The sequence below is a fragment of the Triturus cristatus genome, chromosome 4_2 (genome assembly GCF_964204655.1).
Source record: "Triturus cristatus chromosome 4_2, aTriCri1.1, whole genome shotgun sequence".
Taxonomy (NCBI): Eukaryota; Metazoa; Chordata; class Amphibia; order Caudata; family Salamandridae; genus Triturus; species Triturus cristatus.
This window is the reverse complement of record NC_140586.1, coordinates 88895318-88913250: the sequence shown is the minus strand read 5'-3', so window position 1 is coordinate 88913250 and position 17933 is coordinate 88895318. Positions and strand designations below refer to the sequence as shown.

At 49.5% G+C, this 17933-nt stretch overlaps 1 protein-coding gene across 1 annotated transcript in view; it reads left to right on the top strand.

Moving 5' to 3' along the window:
* QTRT1 (queuine tRNA-ribosyltransferase catalytic subunit 1) overlaps positions 1-17933 on the top strand; it is a 232031-nt gene that overhangs the window by 87981 nt on the left and 126117 nt on the right. Inside the window, exons 5-6 of the mRNA XM_085600680.1 lie at positions 6953-7068; positions 17021-17159. Of these exons, the coding sequence (XP_085456806.1) occupies positions 6953-7068; positions 17021-17159 (255 nt within the window). The remainder of the gene's footprint in view (positions 1-6952; positions 7069-17020; positions 17160-17933) is intronic.

Here is a 17933-nt window from a genome sequence, read left to right as displayed (position 1 = left end):
TCGTTGTGACAGGTAAAATATATGTTTTTTTTATCTCTCATGAGCCATGCACAAGAGGTGCCCTTCGGGCACCTTTTGCACACGGGGTGGGGAGAATGTGGATATTTTTTTTTTTTTTTTTTTTTATTATTTCTTACCGTACGCGTACGGTAAGCGTAATCGGCGAAATTTTCGAAAAAATTAAAATTGCCTTTTTTCACTTGGGGGATCGTTGGGGACTCCCTCGACATGGCTAGGTGCTTGGGAGCTGTGTAAACAGCCCCTTTACATGATTTCCACTTTGTTTTTCAACCCCCTGTCAGAGTGCGAGAGAGAAAATGGCGGCCGCCGCTTCCTGGTTTCGACCAATTCTAATGTTTACTAAGATCTAAGGGCTAATCAGAATCGCGCTCGCGCACGCCACCGTACGCGTACGGTAAGCGCACCGTAAGCTGCCACAGATATATATATTGATTTAAAGGCTATTTTCTCAGAATCTACTGAACAGATTTACACCAAACCTACAAAAGGCACTTCCTTGACCTGAGGACTACCTCTCTTCCAAATTTCAAGTAATTCTGTTCAGCCGTTCGGGCTGTAGCTGTGTCTAAAGGTCCTATGGAAAAATGCATGGGAAAAACGCGTTTTGGGACCCCCCTTTTATCTCAGCCCCCGCTTGACGAATCCCCCCGAGACTTTCAGGGTAGGAGCGGAGCGTAGCGCCCCACCTATTTTGAAAAATTCGCAAGGATTCGTCAACCGGCGCCAAAGTTATTCAAAATAGAATGTTGCGGATTTCCTATGGAAACGTGGTCCTAACTATAACTACCTACTGGCGACCGCCAGTAGGTAATATATATATATATATATATATATATATATATATATATATATATATATATATATATATATTGATATTGTGTGTGTGTGTATAATATGATATACTTTACAATATAGGGGCTTCAAGCTAGTTTTCGTCATCGATAGATCTGTAGTTGGCATTCAAATTTTTAAGTTGAACTTCGAGACCTGTGTTATATGCTTTGTGGACTTACAGCCCGCCCACTGCTTTTCATTTGTTTGTTTCAATGTCTTTTAAAAATAATTGCTTGCTAGGGGTTAAACCTGCCTCTTTGTCCCTTCTTTTTGTCTTTCATTTCCTACCACGGAGCAGTGGTGTATCTTTACACTTTGGTTATTTCGCTGTTCGTTTGGGGGACTATTCATTTCTTTCCTACTCATGCTACACTGTGGGTGCATGTTTAGCTCCAGTGCCTGTATTTTATTGGGTCTTCCCTCCTGACCCCTCATCCCATGTTGTTACTGCCCTCTTTTCCACACCTCCGCTCCATTGCTTGTGGCTCCTATTATTTGTGTTCTGTTCCCTGGACCGCAAGCCTTTTATTTTTATCAGCACTGCACCCCTTCTCAGCCGCCGCGCGTCAGGTTTCACGTTCGCAGCAGCGCATCTAAGTTTTATCTACACGGACACCGCGCTACATGTTGCAGCACACTGCCCGTCGGGCCACATAGCCCCTGTCAGATGCGTTCTTGTTCAAATACTTAAAAAGTCGTCATCCATGACAGACATCTCTCCTAAACCCATATTAAAATTGTAGCCAGGTCTCTATATTAGCACTCCGCTTGATAAAGTACATTATATGCATTCAAACATGGCAGCCTTGTTTAACTTATGGGGAGGAAACAAACGCACGAGACAGAGAGAGATGTGCGAGGGCATAGACCAGTGAGTTTTCAGACCTTTGTCCCTTCTTTGTTTCGTACAACCCACGCCATTGGAATTTGAGCTTGTTGAAACAAGCTAGTTTGGTTTCCTAAGCTTGCCGTAGTGAACTTCAAGGTGACAGCTCAACAATGTGCAGAGTACTGATTGGCTAAAAGCAGCACGCTGTTTTGTAAATAAAATGGCTGATAACTGTGTCTGCTTTGTACAGGGACCGGATCCTAATGTGAAATTCGGTGGCAGAGGTACTCTGCTCAGCACAGGTGCAAGGGCGTTGGGGGTAGCGGGGTCGGGTCTCAAAGGCTACAGATACTTCTTCTCACAACATGTGTGTAGTGAGAAGAAGGTACTGTGACTCAAAAAGCCTAGATGTGCTGAATTACCACTTACCCTATTGGGGGTGGAGCACTCACCTGTGGTAATGCCTTGCTTAGTAGCCAAAGGGCAGGAACTACACACTGACTGCGTCGCCTTAAGTCTGCAAATCGTCCTCCAGTGCTGTGTCCAGATACACCCTGCTGAACCTATCCCCAAGTAAACCATGTTTGGTAAATTACTTTTGTGATGCTGATAGTGAAGGAATATCATCTGCTTTACATAATTAATTCATATAGGTTGCGTTCGCGACGATCCATTTTAGGTAGAAGTTGTGATCATCCTGTGATATTTTTGATTAGTTAATTTCAGAGGAAAGTGGTCCTAGGATGCTTGTTTCCAGTCCAGGGAGGACCTGGACTAGCAGTTCGGGATGGACTGTTCCTATTGGGTGCAGGGTCAAGACTGATTTGCATATGGCTGGGTCCAAACTGGAATGGCATGGTGAGCAAAAAAACGATGGATTTAGGCCCAGATCTCTGTACTGGGGTGCATGTATGACCTTGTTCTGCATTCTGTCCATCAATTGTTCTTTTTGCATTTGTCACCCCGAGAGGGACGGGTATGCCCAAACGTGGGTACTGTGCTCTCCATGCCACTGGAGTCAAGTTATCCTGGCTGATGAGGGCTGAAAGCCTGTAACCGGTCCTATGATGCTTGTTTCCAGGGAGGACCTGGCCTGGCAGTTCCGGATGGACTATTCCCATTGCGTGCAGGGTCAAGACTGATTTGCATATGGCTGGGTCCAAACTGGAATGGTATGGTGAGCAAAAAAACGATGGATTTAGGCCCAGATCTCTGTACTTGGGTGAATGTATGACATTGTTCTGCAATCTGTCCATCAATTGTTCTTTTTGCATTTGTCATCCCGAGTGGCGAGGGTATGCCCAGACGTGGGTCCTGTGCTGTCCATGCCACTGGAGTCAAGCTATCCTGGCTGATGAGGGCTGAAAGCCTGTAACCGGTCCTAGGATGCTTGTTTCCAGGGAGGACCTGGCCTTGCAGTTCCGGCTGGACTATTTCCATTGCGTGCAGGGTCAAGACTGATTTGCATATGGCTGGGTCCAAACTGGAATGGCATGATGAGCAAAAAAACTATGGATTTAGGCCCAGATCTCTGTACTGGGTGAATGTATGACATTGTTCTGCATTCTGTCCATCAATTGTTCTTTTTGAAAGTGGGAGTTTTTGTCAGAATCTTAATAGGAGATGTAAAATCTGGGACACTTGCTAGAGGTCAAGGCAGTTTGATCTGTCTGCCACTCGTACCACACGCCGTTGGGTGGGTTCACTGTGTGTTTCCCACTGTCGCAGAGCTAGTTGGTATAAAACTATGTAGTATTGGACAAATAGCTTTTCTGAACCTTTGTCGTAAGTGATGGGAATTCATAGAATAGTGAACATTGCAATGTGAGGGAAAAAAGATATCTATTGAAGAGGACAATCTTAAGTCTGTGGCTTATTTAAACCTGTCCAGTAATTTATATTTATGCAGACTATCTCTCCACAAATCCCCCCCCCCCCCCCACCCCTCCAAGTCATATTATCGCTGCACATCATGCACAATAAGCTAAGGGATACCATTCCCTAGAACACCGCTTGACTACCTTTACTTATAGTGTACATTGAAGATGAGTATACGCTGTTCAAGCCCTGATTGCGGTTCACAGTTCAAACTCCTACTAATGCAGGAAGATCAAACTCTTAGAGCTGCGGGCAAATAATTTCTTATCTCGGAATTACCATCCGTTTGTAATCAGGGCCACTTGAATAGCTTCATTGACTTGTGTGGTGGTCGTAGCTTTTATTTGTAAATGTGAATTGGCTGCATTAGCTACATAATCCACCATCTGCTGCATACTTTGGAGACTTCAACAAAAAATATAGCTGCACCTGAAAATTAGTAACCTTGGTTCAGTCTGATGCAGCCAAAGGTCATAAAATTTGTAAAACTGGGCACTTTTCATCTGTTGACAATTTTAATCGGGTTTTTAAAACCAGCATTAACAAAGACAGTAATTCTTGCCTTTTGCACTTTGCAATGCTTTTTGCAGATGCTGATGGAGAGCTAGGAATACATGTAACTTTTCCGTACTGTACTTTTTCTGTACCACCCCTTACCTTCTGTTTCATCCGACAGCCATCTGGTTCTCTCCTCGCCTCCCCTCTCGTCTCTTCTCCCTAACATTCTGTTTTTCCTCTAACCTTCTCTTCCCATTCCCAGTTTCCTCCCAGCCTTTTCTGTCTTTACACCAGCTTCTGTTTCTCCACTGCCCTTCTGTCTTTTCATTTGCTCTTCTGTCTGTCCCCTGCCCTTCTGTTTCTCCCCCTGCCTTCCTGTATTTACCCAGGCTTCAGTCTCTACCCCAGCCTTTCTATTTATTTCCTCGACCTTCTGTTTCTCCCCCTGTCTTTACCCGTGCATGTCTCTATCCCTGCCCTTCTGTTTCTCCCCTTGACCTTCTGTTTCTGTCCCTGCCTTCCTGTCTTCACCTGTGCTCTGCTCTACCCCAAACCTTCTGTTTCTCCCTGCCGTTCCCCTGCCCTTTTGCTTCTCTCATACCTTTCTTTCTCTCCCCCTTCCCTTCTGTCTCACCCTTACCCTTCTGTTTCTCCCCATCTTTTTCTTCCCTGCACTTCTTTGTCTCATCCTCCTGTTTCTTCCTCCTGTCCTTTTGTCTCCTCACACCTACTCTCCTTTCCCATTACCCTGTTGTTCTTTTCTCCCATCCTGCCTGTAACCCCAGACATTTTGCCTCTATTCTCTGCCCATCTCCCTACCTTTCCAGCTCCCTTCCTTGAGCTCTCATCTCTCTCATCCCACTCTGCATTTTCTCTCCCTTTGCGCTCTCACTTCCATATTTCTACACTGCTTTTCTCATCTACCCTTATTTGACTTTTTCATTCTATTTTTCCTCGCTCCCCTCTCGCTACCTCCTTCCTGCACTTTCCTATTCTCTTCACTATGCCGGTCTCGCTCTTTGCCTTGTACATTTTGTCCACATTGTCACTTTATACCAGTACCTTTTTCCAGGTAGCAGCTGTTATGCTTTCATTCTCTGCCCTATTTTAATGCATTACTATGTAGTTTTGGATGTTTGTTCAGTACCAAAATCTCAATCCAAGGCGTTGTTTTGACCGGTCAGTCTCATCCGAAGGCCTCTTTCACTTAGCACTTGCGGCATGCATGTGGCATCACGCCCTCCACCTACGTGTGTGGCAAGCCCAGCTGCAAGCCTGGGCGGGCCTGGCCCATGATCATCACCGACTTTTTTGGGCCTGAGCAGACTTTCCAAGAAACCCGTACTTTGGCTCTGAAAACAATGTAGTACCTCATTTTTTTAGGTCTCCTCTAGACCGTGTCTCTGAGACATTGCCATCAGTGGACTTACTGCCCACCCACTGCTTTTCATTTGTGTTGGAAGGCACTTTTAAATGCTTGTTTTAAGGTAATCATCGTGTGCTAGATTGCCCTCCGTTTCGGGTTTTGAACCCTTCCCTCCTATGGAGCGTCACCCAATTACTTGCTGTTCCACAGCTTTGTTTGTGGGAGCTGCTTTTTAGGGTCAAGCTTGCATGAGCACCATGCGGTCTCTCTTGAGGGACACTATTGTGTACATTAAGGGGATTCCAGCTCGCCAATCGCCTACTGTTCGTGTTGCTTGTTTTTTTTCATGGTGTTTTTTCCTTTATGCACTTCTCTTTACTCTTAAACTTTGTGACCCCCTCCCCCCTCCCAGAGGTGCCTCATGCACCAGTAACAAGTTTGATACATGAAACAGCTCAGCCAACTGACACAGCATCGGGGTTGCTGTGCAGCAAGGCTAAAACCCTTTGGCAAAGCCAGTGTGTCCCAAAGGCGAGATCTATTGGCTTTGCCAATGCTTGTTCTAAAGCTTATTGTAGCCTTATTTTCTTATTCCTACTGTAGCCTATAGCATGCGACAATGGGTCAGCCCACATCAGCCACTGGCTAACTTCAATGAGAGTGACAAGATTCTGCTCTTTCACAATTAACACATCTGCACACAAAATGTCCTTCAATGCCAGGAATTACTATGGCAATGTGTGGTCTTTGACACAAAAAACAGTTTTGCTTTTAGCCAGTGGTGGTCTTTTTTTGTATATATATTGGGGCAGGTCATCCGACGATAGCAATGTAAAAAAAAAAAAGAAAAAAAAAGAAATGACAAAACAAACCAGCATTGACAAAGCTAAAAGGCTGACAGCTAATGCCAGAGCTATTTTCGTTTTTTTCTGGGTATGTGGAAAAATGTGAGCCCTGCTCTCTGATTAGTTCATTGTTTTTATGATTTTATGTTAAATGATTTAATTTGTCTCTTGCGTCTTAATACATGTACATATTTTGTGTCTTTTGTCATTTGGTTAGCCAGCTATAAGATTTGCTACCTTTGTTGATTGGTTCTCTTTTTGTTTTTTTCTTTACCCGTTTTGTTCATCAGGCTATTGGTGATGTGTCCTTTCTTTTGGGTATCACTCCTTCATTTTCCATGTCCCTCTGTTGTCTTGACGAGTTTGCTGCTTCTTTCAGAGTATTTAAATTAATGCTGCTCCTGTATTTGTTTTATTGTAAGCCTCACTATCTGTTCTTTGTTGAAGCTGTTTTTTTTTTTAACTTTTGAGTTTTGCTCTTCGTTGGTTTAATTGTCAGATTTTCAGCAGTTTTCATGTATTTTTCTTGTGCCTTGATTAATCTAAATGACTGATGAGTCGCAAATGAATTCAACATGACAAGTCCTGCCCAGTCAGAATGCTCTGCTTCTTTGGTTCCCTCCCAGCCGCATTAAGGATCCACTCTTTGATTTACTCCTGCCCCTACTTCTTGTCTTACAGGTCTATCCGCTGGTTGGACAGAAGCATCGCTGCAAACCAGAACCCTAACAAGCAAAACCTCTTTGCAATCATTCAGGGAGGTCTGGACCCCAATCTCCGGAAAAGGTGTTTGGATGGTAAGTACCGGGCTTGCTCCCTCTTGTTAAACAGTCAAGAGATAGTAGCTACAGGTATAACCTTATGCTGCAGGAATCTTTGCGGGACCTGCAGTTCACATGTGCGATTCCCGCTATGGCTGACTCTAATTTTTATCCTTCTGAGATCATTGATTTATGTGAACACCTTTTGTTGAAGCACCAACGGACGAATGATGTGTGGTGTTTACTGTATACATTTTTATTATTAATTATTAGTAGTATTTACAGACAGTATCTTTTTTAATGCATAGTCCTTTGCTGAGAGACTTGTTTTTTGTTACTTTAGTTTTTTCTGCAAGGAAAAGGATCTGTTCTTTTTGAGCCTGTCAGTTAAATAGGAACACAGAATTAACACAGATATCTGTCGGCCAGGCAAACATCTGTGTGTTTCTCAGATAAAAATATAACTACATTTTGCATAGGTGGTCCCCAATCTGTTGTCTCACCTCCTTTAGAAGTGCCAGCTATTCTCAAACCCTATCACTCTTTCTCAATTCACTGAGCTACCTTACCAGCTATTCAGCCCTTCATTTGTTTATATATCTATATATCTATATATATATATATATATATAATCTACAGCGGGAATACATTATTACATGTTCCCTCCCAAAGAACTTAATGAGAAGTATTCCTTTATTCCTTATGGGGAGGGACTAAGAGTAAAGCGTAACTGCAGTGAGAGCGCAGAATTTGGGAAAGAGATCAAAGTACTCAAATCCAGGTTCAAAACACGAGGCTATTCAGATGAGTGGGTGACTAAAGCTTTGTACAAAGTGTGTAAACAACCATGAGAGCAAGTGCTCTTTCTGGAAAAAAGAAGGAAAAAGGATCCACAGCAAACAACTCTAACGTATTTTAGGTTAGTAACAACATATATATCAAACAGCAAGCCTCTATAAGAAACATCATGAACAAATATTGGTATTTGGTCAGGAACAATCCAGTCCTAAGCACCCCGAAAACCACAAATAACATTCAGAAGGGCGACCTCAATGAAACAAGAATTAGTGAGCAATACATTGAAGAAAGCTAAAACCCAGGGAGGTACAGCTTGGCTAACTAGGAAGCAAGGATTTGTAAAGTGTTCAAAATGCAAGGCTTGCCTCTATGGCAAGAACACAGAAACATATTCATCAGGGCTAAATCCAAGAGTTAAAAAAGTAAAGGGAAAACACTCATGTAAAACAGATCATGCGGTGTATGTGCTGCAATGCCCATGTCGGCTCAAATATGTGGGCAGCACCGCTTTGGAAGTGCATAAGCGCATTTTACAGCACTGGTGCGCAATTAAAAATGGCGACGAGTTATCCAGTCGCACGCAATTTTGGTGAGCAACATAACAAAGATGCAAAGGGTCTCACATACTATGTGATAGATGCAGTAAAACCAAATGTGAGAGGAGGGCAATAGAGAGAAGAGCTTAAGAAAGCTTGAATCCAGATACATAATAGAGCTCGACGCAAAGAGCCCAAACGGCCTGAATGTAGGCGAAGACCTGCACACACATCTTTAATGTACTACTGTAAAGGGTATGAACTTCCCATCTAATGGTACTGTTTTGGTGTATTTTTAATAATTTTTTCTGTTTTTATAAAATGGTTTTATAAATGAATTTTATTCATTATCATGTAACAAATTGCACTTTAAAAAAAAAACCCTCCTTTTTTTGGGCAACTGGTGCACGATACCTGTTGATACGCAGAGCAAATGTATACCAGGCGTACTTGAGAAGGACTCTAGGGCGAGTCTGGCATGAATAGTATAGCCCACAAAGGCTTCTAATACACATGTAGAAATACAGAGATAATGAAAATGCAGTGCTAATCCTGTGAACTGTAAAGTTTAGACATTGCACGTGCCACTAGATAACTTTTTTTTTTTTTTGTAAATCTTTTTATTATTTTCAGACAACAGAACAAAAACAGGTCACACAAGACAGGTTTCTTTCATGCAGTGCATCTAGGGTGGCGCAGCACCGGAAACTTATGAGGACAGCCCAAAGACCAGGCTAGCAGCCCGAGCCGGCCTGCATCCTATATTACGTCCACACTTTCCAGGCCGGATAGGCGGGCCCGCGGCGGCTCAACTATATATCCTCGGTATGCGTTCCAAAGCGACCACACCTCCTCCCATTTCCTGGGACACCCTCGTGCCATGTATACCGTCTTTTCCTGTAGCATACATCAGTCCATATCGTTCTGCCAGTCCCTCAATTTCGGCAGGGTCGATCCCCCCCATAGACGGGCTATATTCCTTATGGCGACCATTTGTCCCAGTGTGACCCATAGTCTCCCCCGTTGGGACAAGTCCGTGGGTTCCCAAATGTTCAGCAAACATCTCTTAGCCTCCGTGCGTATCTCAGTTTCCCACACCTCCCCCATACAGGACACCACTCGCCTCCAGTACCGCTGCACCCCTGGGCACTCCCATAAAATATGAAAAAAGGACCCTTTCTCTCCACACCCCCGACGGCACAGTCCCTCCCCTCCCCATCGCCTGGAGCCTGGTGCAGGAGACATACACTCTGTGCAAAATTTTTAGCTGCACCAGTCGGAGTCTAGCTGATATCGCTACTTCCCTAGGAGACCCCAGCGCGATAATCCACTCCTCATCGTCAATCTCCAGCCCGTCTGCCACCCATTTCACTTTCAGGGAGTCTAGGGGGTCGGGGGGTTGTTAATCAGTTTTTTGTATGTGAGGGAAAAGGCATGCTCCGGCATGTGGCCGTCCAACAGCCTGTCCTTAAGCGGGGAGGCCTGCGGAGGTCGGGTCCCCGGAGGGATGTTAGCTCAAGGGAGTGACGGACCTGTAGGTACCTGAAATATTCTGTCCGCGCCATGTCGTAGGTGTCCTGGAGGTAGGCAAAGGGTCTGACCCCCTCCGGCCCCCAAAGGTCCCCCACCCGGGAGATCCCAATGAGGACCCAGTTACGGAACCCCTTCGTATGCCTCAGGCTGCCCAATCTCTCTGACGCCCACAGGGGGGTGGCCAGTGTAAGTGTGTTAGCTCAGCCCAGCGCCCAGTGCGCGGTGTGCCATATTTGAACTGAGTGTTTCGTTGGCCCCGTGAGGTGGAGCTTGCCCGGTCTAGAGTATAACGCAACGTCATAGTTCCCCCCCCGGGAGCAACCATCTGTCCATCCCGTAACCCGGATCGTTGCCGTCGCAGTATGTCCCCTGGTTTATTGCCGATAGGTGGGCGGCCCAGTAGTACTTGCGGATATCCGGGAGAGCGATCCCCCCATCATACCACCCCAGGGTGAGCTTCCGCAGCGCTATTCTGGGTACTCCCGACCATAGGAGGGCCCTCTGCGCCGCCTCCACCGCCGCAAAATACGAGGCAGGCACCAGATCCGGATGGTTTTGGAGCGCATACAGAAACCTAGGGAGGGCCATCATTTTGAAGAGGGCCGCGCGGCCCAGCAGCGACAGCGGCAGCCGTTGCCACGAGGCTGAGTCACGCTGGAACCGTTGCAGCGGCGGCATGAGATTCCTGTCAAACCGGAGGGCTTTATCCAGCGTGACAAACACTCCGAGGTATCTAAAGCCCTCTTCCGCGATTGCTGGTGGACAGGTGTCAGGCAGCCTGGGGGGGTAGCCGTGCAGAACATAAAGGACGGATTTCGCCCAATTGATGCAAAACCCAGAATTCTTCCCGAAGCTTACAATAACATCCATCACCGCCAGTATAGATCTCCGCGGGTGGGAAAGATAAAGGAGGATATCATCAGCGTAGAGGGATATTCTGTCTTCCCATCCGTCCGCCCACCGTAGCCCCGTGAGGCATCTGTCCTGTCGGATCCACGCCGCCAGCGGCTCGAGAGAAAGCGCGAAGAGGAGAGGGGAGAGCGGGCACCCCTGCCTGGTGCCCCTCTCCAAACCAAACACCTCAGACACCCTGCCGTTAACCACTACCTGCCCCAGTGGCTCCGTGTATAGGGGGCGAACCCATGCCATGAAGCGCGGCCCAAAGCCCAGCTTTCGGAGTACTGCCATCATATAGGGCCATTCGAGTGTGTCGAATGCCATTGTGGCATCAAGCGATACTACCACCGCGTCCTCCCGAATCGTATGGCACCTTCCCAGTACCCCGTGCAGGCGGCGGAGATTGAGCGCCGTGTTACGGTGGGGCATGAAGCCGGATTGGTCCGGGTGGACCAGCGTGGGGAGGACTGAGTGGAACCTGTTCGCAAGAGTCTTGGCAAGTATTTTCGGCTCTGCGTTCAGTAGAGAGATCGGCCTATACGAGGAGCAGGCCTCCCTGGGCCTCCCCTCCTTGGGTATGGCCACTATGGTGGCCACGCGCTGGTCACGCGGCAGTATCCCCGCCTCTACACTCTCCTCGAACATTCGTAGGAGATGCCTGCCAAGGACGTCCGGCTTCAGCTTGTAGAGCTCGATAGGCAGACCGTTGGGGCCCAGCGCCTTCCCCGGGCGGAGGTCCTAAATCGAGCGCTCCAGTTCGGTCGCGGTGAGAGGGGCTTCCAGATCCTCGCGGTCGGCATCTGACAGGCTGGGCATACGAATATCCGCCAGCAAGTCGTCTGAGTCTCCCTCCGGACGGTCCGACCCTCTACTGTATACCCGCCGGAAGTGCTCCGCGAATTCCGCAACAATCTCTCTGGGCTCCGTTACCGTATCCCCCGCCCGCGTCCTGATCTCCGGCACCACCGTTGCGGCCCGCTGCTTTTTCTCCAACCACGCGATAAGTTTGCCTGCCTTGTCTCCCTGGTCGTATATCCTGCCCACCTTGTGCTGAATGGCCGCCTGGGCCGCGTGTGTTACCAATTCCTTGTATTCCGCGGTTTTAAGTCGCAGCCGGTGGTGTACACCCTGCTCCGCCTCCTCACATGCGGCCTCATCAAGCGCTCGCAGGTCCGCCTCAGCCGAGGCGACCTGCGCCTCTCGTTCCTTACGGCAGCCGGCAATAGCCGACCGGGCCTCCCCCCGCAGCACCGCCTTGAAGGCCTCCCACAGGGTAACTGCGGAGCTCGTCGACCCAGTGTTGAGCTCAAAGTAGCGCTCAATGGAGCTAGTCAGCTCTCTTCGCATGTCCTCGTTCCGGAGACGCCAAGCGGGTATGGGGAAAATACATCACTCCCTTCCACCCAATAGCTCCGCCTGCACGTACACTGGGGAATGGTCATAGATGCCCTGCGCCAGGAGCGAGGCCTCCCGGATGTGCATATCTGTCTGCAGGGAGGTCAGGACATAGTCCAGCCGAGAGAAAGAACGATGCGGACCAGAAGGGAAGGTGAAGTGTCTACTCTCAGGGTGCATCAGCCGCCAGGCGTCCGTAAGCCCGAAGGCCTCAAGGAAATCCGCCAACCACCTCTGCCCCGGGGGGGGTCACCCTAGGCGGGTGCCTGTCCAGTGTGCCGGAGGCCACTGCGTTAAAGTCCCCCCCCCAACCAGCAACTGTGCGTCGGGGAAGGAGAGCAGAAGCCTACCCATGTCTGCGTATGCCAGCGTCTGTAACCCGGGGGGAATATACGTGGAAACAAAGTTTACCCGGCGACCCGCCCACCTCCCCGACAAGCCCACAAATCGTCCCAGGGAGTCTATTTCCGTGCGGTCAATTTGTAAGGGCAGGGAACGACGCAGCAGGATCCCCACTCCCCTCGAGCCAGAGGTGAAGCCGGAGTGCACCGCTAGGGTATTTCCAAATCTATTGAGGGCCTGACACGTGTTTCCCATCAAGTGCATTTCCTGTAAAAGCACTACATCGGGGAGGTGGCGTTTGATGAACTGCATGACAATAGTACGCTTAAGCCCGTCCCCCAGCCCATTGACATTCCAACTAAGGAGCCTAAGGCCCTCCCTCCCGCTCCTAGCCATAGTCCCTACTGTAGATCTCCGCCCGTCCCCGTGCCCCGGCGCTGTCCGCCGTCCCCCAGCAACCAGCAGTGTGTGACCATAACAACCATACACCGTCCCTCCCCCTCCCATCCACCCCCCCCCCCCCCCCCCCTGCAACCCGCAACTGTGAACATCACGATTAAGGCCAACTCAAGTGGCCCAACGTCCGGCGTTAGCCATAACTCCCTTATAGCCACTGGAACTGTCCCCCAAACAAAGCCCCCCACCCCCCTCCCTGCCCCCTTCTCTGCGGGTCTGAAACTACCCACTACCCCAATTAGCAGAGTGCCTGTCGCCCAGCCCAACCCGGAGAGAGTAGCCACCCTCCCCGGAAAAAACTGTGTTAGGGAAAAACTGAGGCCGGCGCCAACTCCAGCCGCCGCCCACACTATGCTACCCGCAGTGTAACACCATAAAATGTGCAAGGCAATTTAGGTACCAGCTCAATGTCATTGAAAATCACTAAAGAGAGGGGGGGGGGGTGGGGGAAAGGGATTCCCATCCACCCCACCTCCCTGCCGCCCCTCCAGGTCCCCAGTTCTGGTCACATACTTTACTGTTCGTTGCGGCCTGCTGCCGTGGACAGAATGTTCAGCGCTGCGCCGTGTCCGGGGGAGAGTCCCATCGTGGACTGTTCGATCTGGACCGCCACGACCCCTGGCTCTGTTCCGCTCTCCCCACTCCGTTCTCCATCGAGCCAGGGGATGTTTCCACCACCCGGGGCAGGCGGTCACGGTCGCGCCCGCCGCGGCCCTCCGCCGGCGCCGCGTCCAGCCACTCCCGGACCGCCTCCGGCGAGGTGAAGAAGTGCGACTTGCCCTCTGCGATGATCTTCAGTTTAGCGGGGAAGAACATCATGTATTTAATCCCTCGCTCCCTGAGCGCCGCCTTGACGCCCAGGAACGAGCGGCGCTCCTGCTGCACCCGGAGCGTGAAGTCAGGGAAGAATCTGATGGTGGCCCCCTCGCGTTGGAGATCCCCTTTCCGTCTGGCCTCCTGCAGGATGGCGTCCCGGTCCCGGTAGTTCAGGATCTTCGCGATGATTGTCTTAGGTGGGGCCCCCGGCCGGGGCTTAGGGATCGGGGCCCGGTGAGCCCGCTCAATCGTGAAAAGCTTCGAAAGCCTTCCGGGCTTCAAGTGGTGGAGGATGAGGTCCTCGAGGAAGAGCTCCACACTGCCCCCTTCCATTCCCTCCGGCACACCCACGACGCGGATATTGCTTCGCCTCGCCCTCCCTTCTTGGTCCTCAAGCCGCAGGGCCATTTGGCGGTGTTGAGAGACTAGCTCATTGATGCGGCCCTCCAGTCGCTTCTCTGATGTCTGCAGGGCCTTAATGTCCGTCTCGTTGGCTTTCGACCGCTCTGTAGTCCTTCCGAGATCCGTGCGCAGTAGGTTGACCTCGATCGAGATCTTGTCCATTTTGGTCTCCAGGTTCGTTCCCAGCGTCTGTATGGCGGCCATGATGGAGGTCAGGGAGGGTTCCGCCTTCTCCGCCGTGGGATCCGCCGTCGCCCCGGGGAGCGCCGGACCAGTGGGCACTGCATACTTATCCAGCTTGTTAGTTTGCGAGGGTTTCCCCGCCTTAGGGCGCATAGCAACAGTGGCCCGCCGCTCCGTCAAAGACGTGCCCCAGTCCGGGCGCAAGCCAGGGCCCCGGCCTTCGCGGTGTGTCCCCTCACCGCCTGGGCCAGCGCACCGTCGCCTCCTCCACGGCCGGCGTCGCACTCGTGGCTCGATCAACAGTCGCCTCCCTGCTCCGAGCGTCGGCCATTCGCGCCCTTCGTGCGCGCCAACCGCCGGCGTGAGTCACTCTCGGGGACCCCCAAATGTTGGGCGCTGAATTGCGGGATGGCTGTTCCAGTCGCGCCTCGCCCAAAGCGGTTCGCTGCCTCCCCGGCAGCCTTATTCCCAGCGTCGCAGCTGCCCACCGAGTTCGTGTGCCAGGGCCTACTCACTCTCGTCTCCGCCTGCCCGCCCGGCACTGCGTCCTCTCGGGTGTGGGCTCCTCATTCGTTGGGTCCAGTGCAGGCCTCACCCCCGCAGCGACCCTGCTGTCTCCGTTTTCCGCCTCTGTCACAGCCTTGTTCCACGGTCTCGGAGCTCTTCAGGGCCCGAGCGCCAGGGCCACGGCACTCTCCTCGCCGCTCCCAGTCCGGAGCGTTGCCTCCGCCGATGCACGGCCCCACCTCCAGAGCCGGGCCTGCCACGTGCCTCGCTCCGCGTCCGGGCTCAGCGCCGCAGAGGCAAACCTCCCCCGCCGGATCTCCATAGGCTCGGCCCCTCCGCAGCACAGTATCCAGGCCTCACTCTCTCCCGCAGTAGTCCGGCTGCCTCCCGCGATCGCGATCCACGCCGCGGCCCCGCAGGCGATACAGGCCTCAAGCCGGGACCTCGAGTTTCGGCCGGCCCGTGCCTCAGGCTCCAGCCGGTTGCGGATGCCGGCGCCGCACCAGCCGATGCGGCCACCGATCGCCCCCTCTTTCGCCGGGCGCGCCTGCTGGCCTCTGCCGAGCGCGCCCCCCTTCAGGAAGGCGGCGCGGCTGCTCTGGTGCCTGCAGGTCGGATATTTGGGCGGATTATGCGGGCAGCACAGGTAGCTCAACGGAGCTCACGAACTAGGCGGCCATCGCTGTCGGCGCCTGGCCACGCCCCCACTAGATAACTTTTATGCAATTATTTTAAAAGTTGTTTTTGAAAGTATGCTATTGATACGAGCCCGGTTCAGGTATAAACTGTAATTTTTATGAAATTATTATTAAATTGGTTTCGCAAGTATCCTATTAAGGAGAGCTTGTTTTGAGATACAAATTGTTAAAGATTGTGGATGCGTATCGTTTTGTAATGCTATTGAGCAGAAAATGTTGAAAAACTACAGGTCTGTCATCTATGTTGTCTACATGAGTAGTTTCCCGTAACAAAATGAACACCGTTAAAAGACTGCCGTAAATGCCGCCTCGCCATTGGTGAACAAGGCTGGGATAAGCCGAAACGTGTTCAATGGCGGCTTGACAATAAAGAACATTGGCAATCGCACATGGCGTTGTCTTCCTTGGGAGAGGATTGTGTTGGGAATACATATATATATATATATATAATATATATATATATTTGTTTTCATCGGCCCTCCCACGACTGAAGAGACGCGTTTCGACTGTCACAGCAGCCTTTTTCGATCTGTGTGTGTGTGTGTGTGTGTGTATATATGTTCATTAAAAAAACAAAGGTTACTGGGACATTATAGTTAGGTTCAGATTTTACACACACAAAAGCATAGAAATTCAGCAGTTCTAGTTAGTTATTTAAAGTAACTATAACTCGTGCCCTAAGTTAACTATAACTTGGGCCCCCGCAATGCAAAGTTTTTTCATCAATACCTTTACAGCAAATGTTGCAGTGATATTACCAGTGATGTTCTAGAAGGTGTCATAAGTGATGTAATATGTGGGGTCATTAGCAATGCATGGCTGGGGAGCCAGTTATAGTTACCTTACGGCAAAAATTATAGTTACTTAGAGGTAATGTGGATGGAGCTGTGCTAATCCTATGTTTAAAGACTTTGCTGTAGAAATGGCAAAATACTTTGTCCCTTTCTAGCTTGGCACTGTGCTAATCCTATGCTTAAAAACTTGGCTAGAAAAAGAGACATTTGAGGTGCTTCAGAGTGTCGCTGGTATTGTAGGGTGCTCTATACAGGAGCTGCTCTCCACCTAAACTAGTAACTACCCACAGTTCTCTGCTTCATAACCAAATAGCAAGGCATCCCAGTCTTGATTTCAACTCCTGGCTCTTTCTTCCAACATCCTTTAGTTCCTTTCTCGCCATCTTACCAGTGTAGGTTCTTCATCCCTGCTTTCTTCCTTGGTCACTCCTTTCTTATCTTTTTCTTCCTCCTTTTTTCCCTTTTCTACCTTTCTCTTTTTTGCTTCTGGTCAAAGTTTGCTGATGAAAAATGTGTCCCAGTCCTCAATATATGAGTGCTGTTGGCCACCACCTTCAACCACTGGCGAAAACTAAGCAACATCTGTGGAGAGCACATGGCTTTAGAGTACAATCAGCTTTATTATTTGCAGAGATGACAAAGCGTGATGTGCCTGGATTTGCCATTGGTGGCCTGAGCGGAGGAGAAGAAAAGGATCACTTTTGGAAGATGGTGACGCTCAGCACGGATCACTTGCCTCGCGAGAAGCCCCGTTATCTCATGGGAGTAGGGTATGACCAGCCATTTGTCCAAATAATGCTTTTTACATTGTATCTTAAATCTGAGGAGCTGCTGTTGTATTTATATTTTTTGTGTGTCTTACTGATTTCTCTGGGGGTGTCTTTGAGGTTTCGCTTGTGGGCCGCTTTTTGCGGTCTATTATTAAAAGACATATGTTCAGTGCCACTTCTTAGAGTTGGTTTAAGATCAGCCCTCTGCTAATGATTGGTTGGATTTCTTGTCTATCTCATTTACTTAAAAAAACAAATGGATTCACCCTTATGGGAAAGTATAGAAGTGTTCCTCCAGACTACGTTTGTTGGAAGCACACAGCTTTGTTCAAATACCCCTCACCCACCAAAAGGACCCTTGGTGGCATGCTTCATCATCGGGGTCTTCCTGCCCCGCTGCGGGACGGGCGTGCTGCGACCTATGACTACGTGGGAGCACAGGTTATGAAAAACAATACTATGTGTGGTGTAGGAGTGTGAGTGGAAGGGTCAGAAGTGAGTGAATGGTGAATGGTGAAAAATTAAAAAATACCTGGCTCAGTGGAAAAAATAAATGTTCATGTTCCTTTGAGCTGGTATCGTTAAAAGTGGGGAATGAGATGGAGATACTATGCTTTAATGAGCAGTGTCTCCTGTGTCAATATGTTTCGAAGCCCTCCCCTGCCTTCTCATCAGGACCTAGAAGAGATCCCTTCTACACTCAAATCAAAACAACTGTGTATTTACATGTAATCCTAACTAAGTGGTGCACATAAAATTAACATGCACAGTATA